Source organism: Dermacentor albipictus, chromosome 1 (assembly GCF_038994185.2).
Source record: "Dermacentor albipictus isolate Rhodes 1998 colony chromosome 1, USDA_Dalb.pri_finalv2, whole genome shotgun sequence".
NCBI classification, from domain to species: Eukaryota; Metazoa; Arthropoda; class Arachnida; order Ixodida; family Ixodidae; genus Dermacentor; species Dermacentor albipictus.
Window position 1 is genome coordinate 177845920 of NC_091821.1, and position 12324 is coordinate 177858243.

A 12324-nucleotide genomic window follows, 5' to 3' on the forward strand; every position below is an offset into this window, starting at 1 on the left:
GAACTTCAGGGCGGTGAAGATAACTTTGACATTCTGGACGTGTCAAGCTGCGCACCAAAGCAACACGACTGGACAGTTGTCGGCCAAATCAAGAACGTACCACTTGAATTCAAGGTCGACACAGGAGCGCAAGCAAATCTACTACCTTTCGGTTGCTACCGTAAAATTCGCCCGAAACCGCCCCTGAAACCAAGCAGCGCGGTGTTACGTTCGTATGGCGGAGGGGTTATCAAGCATGATGGCGTCATTCGTGCAGAATTAGCACTAGGTGACCGTTGCGCCGTCCTCGACTTCTTCGTGGTGTCCAAGGGGCATCAGGCCATCGTGGGCTTACAGGCTAGCGAAAATCTTGGACTTGTGTCACGCATACACGCAGTATCTCGAAACAGTTCCGAGGAAGTCGCAAGAAACTTTCGCCACTTGTTCACAGGAACCGGGTGCGTTGAAAGGGTCTATCGAATGGTTCTACGTGACGACGCCACGCCAATCGTCCAAGCAGCCCGACGAGTGCCGCTGGCCCTACAGGAACCCTTGCGAGAAGAACTGGGACGTATGGAGCGCGCGGGCATCATAACCAAAGTCACCGAGCCCACAGACTGGGTAAGCCCATTGGTCATTGTTAGAAAGAAGGACGGGAAAATTCGAGTATGTATCGACCCCAGGAGGATTAATCAATGCATCAAGAGAGAACATTACACAATGCCGCGAAGAGAAGACATAGAGGCAGAGTTAGCGGGCGCTACAGTTTTCACCCGTCTTGACGCGAACTCTGGTTTTCACCAAATTCCGTTGGACAACGAAACCTCCCGAATTTGCACCTTTGCAACGCCATTCGGGCGCTACAGATTTCTGCGCTTACCATTTGGTATAGCATCGGCGCCTGAGGTATTTCAGAAAACGCTAAATGAAATTGTTGAAGGCCTTCCTGGGGTCAGAGTATACGTTGATGACGTACTGGTGTGGGGGTCGTCGAGACAGGAGCATGACAGGCGCCTGGAGTCGGTACTGCAAGCAGCAGAACGCGGCGGTCTGACATTTAATCCGAACAAGTGTTCCATTGGTGTCGGTAAAATAGAGTTTCTTGGTGACGTCATTGACCAGGAAGGCATCAAACCAAGCCCGTCACTGACAAAATCAATGATTCAAATTCCACCGCCGACCGACAAGCTCGCAGTACAGAGGATGCTAGGAACCGTGAATTATTTCAGCAAGTTTATGCCGTCACTGGCCCAAAGGACGACGCTCCTCAGAAATCTTACAAAGCAGAATACTGCGTTTGACTGGACGCCTAATCACGCTGAAGAGTGGAAGCAGCTTTGCGAAAGTTTAAGTAGAGCGCCTTTACTAGCCGTGTTCGATCGAACAAAAGCAACAAAGGTGTCATGTGATGCATCGCAAAACGGAATCGGCGCAGCGCTATTGCAGTGCCACCAGGATACATGGAAGCCAGTCGCGTATGCCTCGCGGGCACTTACAGAGTGCGAACAACGTTACTCGCAAATTGAAAAGGAGGCCCTGGCGTTGGCATATGGATGCGAGAAGTTTAACCATTTTGTCTACGGTCGGCCGTTTATTCTAGAAACTGATCACCATCCCTTGATCGCCATCTCGCAGAAGGCCATTGGCGACATGCCCCCGAGGTTGCAGCGTTTTTTCCTGCGCCTTCTTCGCTATGACGTAAAACTTCAGTTCACACCAGGGAAGCAACTGCTTCTCGCTGACATGCTGTCACGTGCAACAACCGGACCCATCACGGGAAACGATGTCATCAAGGACGACACTGAAGTGCACGCAGTAAGTGTTGTTTCTTCACTTGTCACCGATAACACCTGGAAGAGGTTGGCTACGGAAACTAGTCGGGATGAAGAATTAAAGCAAGTTCTTGTGGACTTGGCGGCAGGAAAAGCACTCCAAGGCCACTGGAAATCTTTTGAAGGAGAGCTTTCTCACGTGAACGGAGTCCTCTTAAAAGGGTGCAAAGTTGTAATTCCGGCTACGATGAGGAAAGAAACTTTGGAACGCATTCATCAAGGTCATCTGGGCATCAATAAATGCAAATCACGGGCCAGGCATCTTGTCTTCTGGCCAGGAATAAACCGTGACATAGAAAATTTCGCACAGGCGTGTTCTGCATGCAAAACGTACGCGTACAGACAGCCCCAAGAGCCGTTACAGTTGCGCCCAGTACCTGATAAACCGTGGCATCGTGTCGGCATCGATATTTTTGAGCATGGTGGACGGTCATACCTGTGCGTCTACGACGCATTATCAAACTTTCCTGAAGTAGAGCTGCTAAAAGATACTACCGCGAAGACGGTCATTGAAGCAACAAGTGCAATTTTTGCTAGATACGGCATACCAGTTGAAGTTTGTTCGGATAATGGCCCACAATTTTCTAGCCACGCTTTTGCTGCGTTTGCCCGAAGGTACGACTTCATCCACACCACTTCCAGCCCTCGGTACCCCCAGTCCAACGGTCTGGCGGAAAAAGGCGTGCAAGTAGTTAAGAGGATTTTAAAGAAAAGCACTCAAATGAATCACGATTTTTGGCTTGGTCTTCTTGCCTACAGATCTACTCCAATGGAATCCGGACCATCACCTGGCGAAGTACTTCAAGGAAGACGACTACGGACAACGTTGCCCGACGTCCGGCCCTGCCCAGGTCGCAGCGTACAGAAGCATCGTCAGACCGACCGTTGCAGCCGACGATTACCACCACTCAACCCCCGAGACACGGTACGCATCAGAGAAGGGGAGTGGGCCACCAAAGGTCAAGTCGTTCAAGCTGCGACATATCCCCGGTCGTATAACATAATCACTGAGGATGGCAAATTCCTGCGGCGCAATCGGCGACATCTGCTGCCTACAAGAGAAGCTTTTCGACAAAGAGGCCTTTGTGACTCTGAGGAAGACCTCCGCCAAGGGGCTGACGGAAGACCTTCACCATGCAGCAGCAACACTGTCGCCGAGTCACCGGCCACAACTGGCCACATTCCCGCCTCATCCAACGCTCCTGCATGCTTGCAGCAGAACCAAGAACCTGCGTTCAGAAGGTCAACCCGAGAGCGAAGGCCCCCACAGAGGCTTACTTATAATCGAAGCTTTGTGCAAGTTCCCTAAATCGCGTTCTCAATATTCATTTCTACTAATGTTCTTTCCTGTGTTTTTTTTTTTTTGCTCCTTTGAAAGAAAAGGGGATGTATCGTATCTGGCGCAGCGCTGGCTTCGCATCTATGGCACGTGTGACGTGACAGATATCGGTATCGCCCATGACACATTGTGGTGAGGGAACACACCCTCTCCCACTTAGTGTATATATACACGGCTGTTGAATAAACGGGGCGCTTTTCCGCTCCCCTTGCTTGGAGCCTCTGGTCATGTCTTGCCTGCGGCACCGCCCGATACACTTTGTATGCTCTTTCTTTGGCGCCGATAGAGCCATAGATTCGTTGAAGGCGTTAGTAATTTAAACGTAATTGCAAGATAGACGCGAAAAAAAAAGGCTCGCTGCAACGTAAACACTTGCCTCATCGCGGTAGCCCAGGGGCGTTGCGCTTCTGAGCCCGAGGTCGCTGGTTCGATCCCAGCCACGGCTCCGCATTTCGATGGGCGCGAAATGCAAAAAAAAGGAAAAAAAGAAAAAAATATAGAACCACCCGTGTACCTAAGTTTAGGTGCACGGTAAATCACTCCAGGAAATCGACATTAATCCCGAGTGCCCCATTACGGCGTGCCTCATAGGTAGATAGTGATTTTCCGGAGCAGAACGCTAGAACATATTTTTAACGTATAGATACGTGGACATTCGTGTCGTTTGATTTCACTCTGCAGATATGCCGAGGGAAATGAAAGTACATTTATTCAAGTGCGCTGAGACGATTCTTCAACAACATGTGAGTGTTTATATTTGCTGGAGAGCTAGTTCTTAAACGAACGTTCGATTATCCTAATTTTGCTTGCCATGATGTTTTGCGAATGCTGGCAAGAATCCGCAAAGCCTCGCAAAACAAAACAAAACAAACAAGCAAGCAAGCAAGCAAGCAAGCAAGCAAACAAACAAACAAACAAATTAACAAATTAACAAAGAAACAAACAAACAAACAAACAAACAAACAAACAAACAAACAAACAAAAATGATAATAAATGAAAAAATAAATAAATAAATAAAAAATTTCACATTGCTGCCACTTCGCGGCAATGTGCTTTACAGCAATATAACCCGAATAAGGCGTCCCGAAATCGCGTTACCTTGATCGAGTCTCCTATTGTAGATAACACATCAGGACTAAACACATTTCAGAAAGTCACTGAGAGAATATTTGAGAGAGTGTTTTGGCAAAATGACCTCCAAATCAGTGTAGTGTTTTGCGGGACAGACTTCCGTAACTTAAGCTTCATTCGTACTTTTAACTGCCTTGTGGATGTCAGTGTCGGCCAACACTTTTTTTTTTCTTTCGTCGTCCTTCCCTCTTCCTCATCATCATTCGTGTCCATTGCAAGAAGGCATCTGCCAGCGATCACAGATTACTCTTGTTGAATCCGCCTTGTGAACACCATGGCTAGAATTTGTAAATTGCAATATGGGCCACAATGCAATTAGTTCAAAATATTTTAGCGTTTTTCTGTTAATTAATTTATTCTGATTTTCACTTTTCTGTGCAAGTAATGTCAGCCTCTTTGTGTGGACCAGCTCATGAACTAGAATTGTGCTATCTGCCACAGGCAACCTTTAAAAATTTTTGAAAGTGTTCGCTGAAACACGTTATGCTGCATATATAGGGTGTCTTTCTTTTTTTAGCTGCACCAAATTAAAAAAAATTTCCCTGGGCAGATATCAGAATTCTAACCTTTGAGTTTAATCACTCGATGAGATGGCTATTTCCACTACAAAAAAATAAAAATGATTCATTAAATAACTCACGTAATTACACAAATTAACTTTCTAATAAGTTACGGCAAATATTTAACTCTACGTATAGTGTCTAGTGAGCTTGTAAGTCATATCCACTAGGAACGAATTGTGAGGATGGCACCGGTTTTGATATATGTGCAGTCATAGTTGCGGTAAAAAATGCACTGTTGTTACCGCTACTCTATTAATTCGAAAATTAATAACGCGAAACTGATGTAGCCTCAAGAATTATGTCCAAGTAAATAGGCCTTCCTAAATAACCAGCTATATTTCTTAAATTGAAATACATGGGGTTGAAACCGACAGCCTAGCGAACTCGATTTTTTACCTCTGCTTCACATCACCCCCATATTAAAGCCGATAAGTTTAATGTTGCCAAAAAAATGCTTATTCAATGGAAATAATATTTGAGGAAACGATGACTCACGCATAATACATTTAATAAGTCGTTCTTGCAGTGTGCGCATGAAGCGGGCCTCCCTGTGTATATACGTAATTTTATTCAAAAATCAAACCGCGTGACAGTCCCGGCGAATAAAAAGAAATTGATGAAACCTCCCGTCCCAGGGTGTCCTCTGGGTTATGAGGACGTACATCGTACTGGAGGTGGTCGGGCTCCGAAATCTTTTCGACGCTGGGGTGTTCTTTTTTTTTTCTTTTTCTACGTGCATCTAAATCGGCGTGCTCGGGCTCATAATTTGCACTCCGGCTCCATCGGAATACAGCCTGGGCGGACCGGGATTTGTTTTCTAAACGGCGGGCGAGAAATTGCGGCAGCACCCGTTTCACAATAACCATCGACGTCAATACGGTGAGCATTAGTAATGCAGCGGTCAAAAACGTATTTCTGAATATACCTTTACTCCGAATCCGTAGTAGTGGAATCCGAAGTAGTGGAAAGACTAAGCCTGTCAGTCGCATTTATACACGCATGCGCCGCAGCGCGACCGCAGACCACGGCGTGTGCTTCAGACGCCACACGGAAAAGTTCACTAAAACGAGTCGGGTGGTGGTGGTGGTGGGGGTGGTGATGTTGAAGCAGGCGGGGTTAGCCTGGCATACATAGCCGGCAATTGTTCCGCCTGATCCTCCTTCGAGTTGAGATCAGTGGTGTGTCACCAGGTGTTGATGAGCCCCGTGTCTCGCAGGAAGGCTATCAGCAGTCGTTGCGCTCTCTTCCTGAATTCCGCGGGCCCTCCGGGGAAAACAACGTCTTTTCTGCACTTCTTCATCACTTTTCTTTCTGTGTCAAACTGAGGGCACAGCCAAACGACGAGTCCTCCCAGCCACTTCCAGTGTTTTCCCGTTGGTACTGTAGAGGTAGGGTTCCGTACATCTGAATTCTAATAAACGAAGGCGCGATTTCATAGGCTTGTATTTCGGGTGCAAAACTTTTAGTTATTGTCAGCTATAGAAGAGCGCGCCTTCTCACTTTTATCAGTCGCACGTGCACCTGCGGAGTGCGCTCGTAGCAAGTCGATAGCGGTTAGGCAGTAAGGTACCATTGATCCCACCCTCCTCGCGGGCATTCGTGGGGTAGACAATAACGAACAGAACAAAGAGAGAGAGAGAGAGAGAGAGAGAGAGTGTGGAAGAGAGAGAAATGGGTGGGGCAGCGCACCAAAGCCATATCGCCATATCGCATATTGCTGTGTTTGACGAACGCATGTGACGCGGGTTCGAGTTTAACCAGCACCGGAAAAATTTTAAAGTTCTTTTTCTTTTTAAATTGAACGTCCTGGAAAACGGTTATACAGGCACGGACACGCCGACCGTAATATGGGCAAAGTATCCGAAGAATGCTAATCGCATTAAACGACGAGTACGCAAGCAAGGAAAACAAGAACAACGCGCTCTCTCACGACTGAAGAAACGTTTATTTCGGCGCCATGCGTTAAAAAATAAACGCGCTCCGACTTGCCCATCTTCTTGTTGCTACAGAGGACGATATTCGAACGCCGGGTGACACCAAAGTATTATCGCGGCTTGGTACCGTAAGGAGTTCCATAGATACATGGATCATTGCAAATTATTTTCCTAATGAAGATCGATCCGTTTAAGAGCACGCGCATCCTGCACACGGAAGCAAACGTTGTTGCAGATCTCGAAAAAAAATAAAAAATAAACTGCGCGCATCGCCGTTCTCGGGAAGGGATTCGCTAAAGTGGCCACGCGTGGGTTGCTCTGCTTTCGCGAAGGTCGTGGTGCTGCTCGACAAGCGGACCAAGCGGTTCTTCAAGGGCCGCAACCTTGTGGACGCCCTCACCGACATGTGCGTCGACGGGGCGCAGATCGTCAACAACAACGTAAGTGTGCCATTTGTCTGGCGTCCACGACGAGCTCGGACAGACCCTCGGCCCAATTCAAAGAGGTTAACATCGTCTGTCGACCGTCCCGTATTAACTTACGCCGTCGTGTCAGTACGCGAGTGTCGCACAGACGTCAAATAAGCTATATTGCCGTCGCTTAGTATTTTGTCCATGCGATGGCAGTGGCGTCGTGGTCGCATGCAGTCTCTGGTTGCACAGCTTCGGCAGTGGCGAGAAAGAGGCCTGTTTTGGCCTGTATACTCGGTGATTAAGAGTGTGTTTTTGATGCCTTTAAATACGGGAAAGTATTACTCGGGACTGGAGCCCAGGCAAGTGTGCCTCCACATCTGCCGTGTAAGGCAAAATTTACCAATTAAACTGCCATTATTTGCACGGTAATCGTATTAGAAGCCAAGATGTTATATATCAGGTGACCAATTTCGATGGAAACATTTTTTTTTTGTTTTTGCGAAAATACGCTTTAACCGATGTGATGATGCTGTGTTGGCTATTCGTTCTTTCATCGCGGCGGAAACCCCCCATTTCCAGTCATACGAACGGTTGAAACATGCCGACATATTTATCGCATCTTAACCCAACACGAGAAGCATCCATTAAACCTCGCGCTCACCGAAAGAAACAAAAGCAAAATTCACGATGTTGTTCGAAAACTTAAAACATTATTACCAAGATTTGAATTATGCAAAGTGGATGCTATAGTTACCCTCCCTGGATGTTAGCATGGTCTAAAATAGAATTACCGGTTGACGGGATTACATCTAAGAGAGACATGTTCATAGCAGCCGCACAGCAACTGGCACTCTTCCAAATTTACCATTATATCCCCAGTACATCCACGTTTATACAGTTGGTTCGTGTCACAAAAATTCCTCGACTTCAGCATTCGTCATTCCCCATTTAGCGCTAGAGCAAACATTTAAATTATCCCCGGGAGACATTTTCCACCATGGCAGAACTATTTGCAATCCTGTGTGCTTTGCGTTTCATAACATCAGAAAAACATTCGCAAAAATGGGTTTTCTTTAGCGATTCGCAAGCCGCTCTCACATTACTACAGAGCAATAAGAAAAATTCTTTGAACACTTCGCTATTGTATGACACGCTCAAGGAACTTACAAAAGCAAGCGCAATAAACCACGTAATTGCATTTCAGGGGATACCTGGGCACTGCAATATTCCTGGTAATACAGCAGCGGACGCAGCTGCAAATCGAGCGCACAATAATGCAGAGACAACCAATCTTCCCCTATTGCGTAGTGAAGTCCGTCTGATACTGAGACAGATTTCTTGTCGCCTCAGCAAAACTACCTGGTTTGACCAGCAAACTAAAAACTCAGAGTTATACGCTATAGACCCATGCATAAACTTATCAGTGCCGGAAACTCTAAGATACAACATAAAATTTGAAACATAGGTACATCGGCTGCGTCTTGGTACTGCATTTACGAAACACTTCTTGTACAGGACAAAACGTGTCTCTAGTCCACAGTGTTCTTGTAGCCATCCAGACGAAGATGTGCATCATCTTCTTCTCGAGTGCACGAAATACGATACACAAATAACGGTACTGCAAGCTAATTTGTTTATATTAGACAGGAGACCATTCGCTCTAAAAAAGATACTTGGCCCATGGCCAACTGCGGGCCTTCAAAAAAGAGCCCTTATTTCTCTGAAAAAGTTTTTAGAGGACACCAACATTTTGGGAAAATATTAAATATCAGATGATCCGAATACGCTAAATGAGTTACATAAACGTCGTTCGTGGTTCATAATTGGTCTATGTGGTGATCGCAACTTTTACGCAATATGTATAATTCTGTTCTGTACTTGCAGTGTATTACATGTGTTGCGCGTTTTGGCTGTTCAAAATATGTGACTTTGTATATGCGTACGTGGACTGCACTAATGCACAGAACTTTGTGACTCATGTACTGTTGGACTGTATATTTTTTATTGACCCGGTGTTCCACTGAGTGTTATATTTTGTGTCGTTATTTTCCCTCTTTACGCAAAATTGTTTCGTTTGCCAAGTGACAAGGAGTAGCCGGTGCCACCATAAAGGCACCAACCTCTCCTAACATTCACTTCAATAAAAAAAATATATATATAGAGAGAGAGAGAGAGAGAAGTACTAGCCGTCCCAATCGGCTCGCTGATGAACACATTCGTTGATTAACTGCATAATTATTGATTTTCACTCCAGCATTGCCATGGCATAGGATGCGGCAGGAGGCAAAATCAATTTACATGATTTTAAAAACGCCATCGGTCTAGGACGCCCACTCGACCATCTAGTGTCCCCCATGCTGAAAGAACCAATAGTGCAGAAAGCATCGTCGCATCAGTTAAATGCTCTTAAAAATATGTTTCCATTAAAGTAGATCATTCGGGATAGCAGAAAAACTATTACAACGTGACATTCTTTTTTACCCGCTACATTTAGTGCGGTTAAGAATACGCGATCAGATTTAGAAGCAGTTTAACACATATAGGGGTGCATTAAATATCCCCATCGCAGTCAAAACGAACCGGTTAGCACCCCGCAGCAGTGTCTCTCACTCTCCGTGTTTGCACTGGGACGTTAAAATAAATGAACAAATAAAAATAAATAAATAAATGAACAAATAAATAAATAAATTATCCACTACCGCAAATCATATTGACCGCAAAAAAGACGGGGACATAGGAAGAAAACACATAAACAGCACAGGCGGCCTGTGCTGTTTATGCACAGGCCGCCTGTGCCGTTTATGTGCTGTTTATACACTGACCGCCTGTGCTGTTTATGTGTTTTCTTCCTATGTCCCCGTCTTTTTTGCGGTCAATATGATTTGCAGTAAATACCAACTAGGCCAAACTGAAGTTCTTCTGTATCCACTACCGGCCGTTCCACAAGGATGCCAAGTTGGATGGTTCTTACCGGGTTCCTTCCTCAGATGTTTCCTGTGAACTATACGTCGTTGAGCTCCTCCCGCCATCTAATATACGTACCAACAGTACCGCAGGCGCGAAACAATTCACGTCGAACGGCTGAAACCGCACACCGATCCGCCAGTAATACCGTTTCTCTAGGTCACAAGGAAGGCTCCTTTTCGCCGGAAGGTGATGTTGCGTACTTCAGGGTAGCGTATTGTACTGCTGCCGAGTTATTGCGACGCCTCTTTATCGAAGCTCGACCGACGTTATTATTGGGTAGTGTGGCGTTGTCGGCGGGCTGCAGGCATCCGGTAGACCATGGCGACCAAGCAGGGGCGAGACGATTTCTAGTGCGGAACTTGCACGGTTTATTGAAAGGTTTATGAAAGATGAAGAGAAGAGAATGAAGTGATCAAAAGTAGATTTCGGAGCCCCTTAAATAGGCTCTCTACAATCGCCGGAGGGATCTTGCTTCCATCGACGTCACGTGACCGGCACAGAGAGAGGGCCCCTCCTCCTCTGGTTATACCGGGTTTGCTGCAAGGAGGTGGGCGTCCCGCCTCCTGGAATTGCAGACGCTTGTCCGTCTCCATTGCGCGTTGCTGGTTCGTGGAAGCTATACTGTAGAGTTTGACCGTTCGAAGAAAGGGTCCCCATAAAGTCGCGCACACACACACAAAAGAGGCCTGTAAACACTGCGGGGCTTCCGCCAGACCGGCAGACACTCGAGATGACCATGGCGAATTAGGAAGTCACGCTTCATTTCGACGAGGCAAGGTGTGTGAAGGTCGGGTGAGAGAAATAGCTTTCTGCACGTGGTGCTGGATGCCAACCGTAGCAGGAGCAGTCACGCCTCAATTCGACGAAGAAGGTCGGGGGAGAGAAAGTCGGGTGAAATTCCTTTCTGCACGTGGTGCCAGACGCCAACCGTAACAGTGATTGTAACGACAAATACGGGCGCCAGCGGAAGATGCGAACGAAGACTGTGGTTGGTACCCGGGCTCGCTCGGCTTGGCCGTTGACCAGGCCGCTTTCGCGTCTCTTTATTCCTGCTATAAATCACGCCTAGAGCTAAACTTGTGCTTGTAAAATAAATAAATAAATTGGAGTGAAGGGGAATGCCCGGCGCTGCAGACACATCGCTAGTCGTCCGGGAGGCGCGAGCTCGAGATTGCCTGAGCTGCTCCGGTTGAGACACGCTACCTGCTGCTCTCTTGCACCGTATTCATATTAGATTCTCGTGGAGGTGCTGCGGTTTTCCCCCAACCTGGAATTACGAACCCGAACTCTACCATCCGTCATGCCTGACGACCCCGGCCCGACATCCCCACGGGTTACTCCAGCCTTTGTATGTGCCGGTGCACAGCGTAAGCGAGATCCTGATATTTTCAGCGGCACCGATGAGAAAGACATTGAAGATTGGCTGGAATCATATGAACGCGCCAGCAACACCAATAAACGGGACGATCCCCTCAAGCTCAGGTTATCTCGAGCTCGCGCCTCCCGGCGAGAAATAAATAAATCAATATTCTGACGCCTATGTAAAGGGAGCAAGGCTCAATACGGAGGGAAACGTGCATTCATATTGTTTCCTTTCAGTCGAGGATATTATTGCTGCAGTCTGAACAGCCTTGAGAACGAGCAGTAAACAGCGCTAAACAACAGGACAAGGAGAGGGACAGAGACAACAGCACTGACTAACAACCAAGTGTCTTTATTTTTTCATTCAGCATATATATACTCCATCGCTATCTCAAAGCACAGAATCGACAGAATTCAGCATGCGCAGGGGCGAAAATTGCAATTAATTCGATAGGAAGGCAATCTCCTTCGGAAGGAGAGAAATAGAGGAAAAGCTTACACATGCTTCGCCGCTAATCTGAATGTGGAAAGCTTCGGAAATAAGACGTGCGGGGTGGGGTCATCGCGGTATTTCGACAGATAGATCACATCTTTAAAAGACGGCTTGCAGCCGCATTCATTGCAATGCAGCGACAACTGACTATCTCTAGCTTGTTTTTGAATTTTGCTTGAGTGTTCGCGCATGAGGTCATTGATGCACCGCCCCGCTTGACCGATATAGAAACGCTTGCATGAAAGAGGAATGAGAAAGAAAGAGGAATGAGAAAGGAAATTTTTCGAGAGAAAAATGAGAAATTTTTCGC

General features: G+C 46.7%; 1 protein-coding gene across 2 annotated transcripts in view; it reads left to right on the top strand.

Annotated features, from left to right (window-relative positions):
- LOC139056108 (uncharacterized) overlaps window positions 1-12324 on the top strand; it is a 39775-nt gene that overhangs the window by 17365 nt on the left and 10086 nt on the right. Inside the window, exons 3-4 of one of the 2 annotated variants that reach the window (XM_070533995.1) lie at window positions 3832-3893; window positions 7112-7219. In XM_070533995.1, coding sequence (XP_070390096.1) covers window positions 3832-3893; window positions 7112-7219 — 170 coding nt within the window. The remainder of the gene's footprint in view (window positions 1-3831; window positions 3894-7111; window positions 7220-12324) is intronic. The other variant, XM_070533996.1, reaches the window with a different exon arrangement.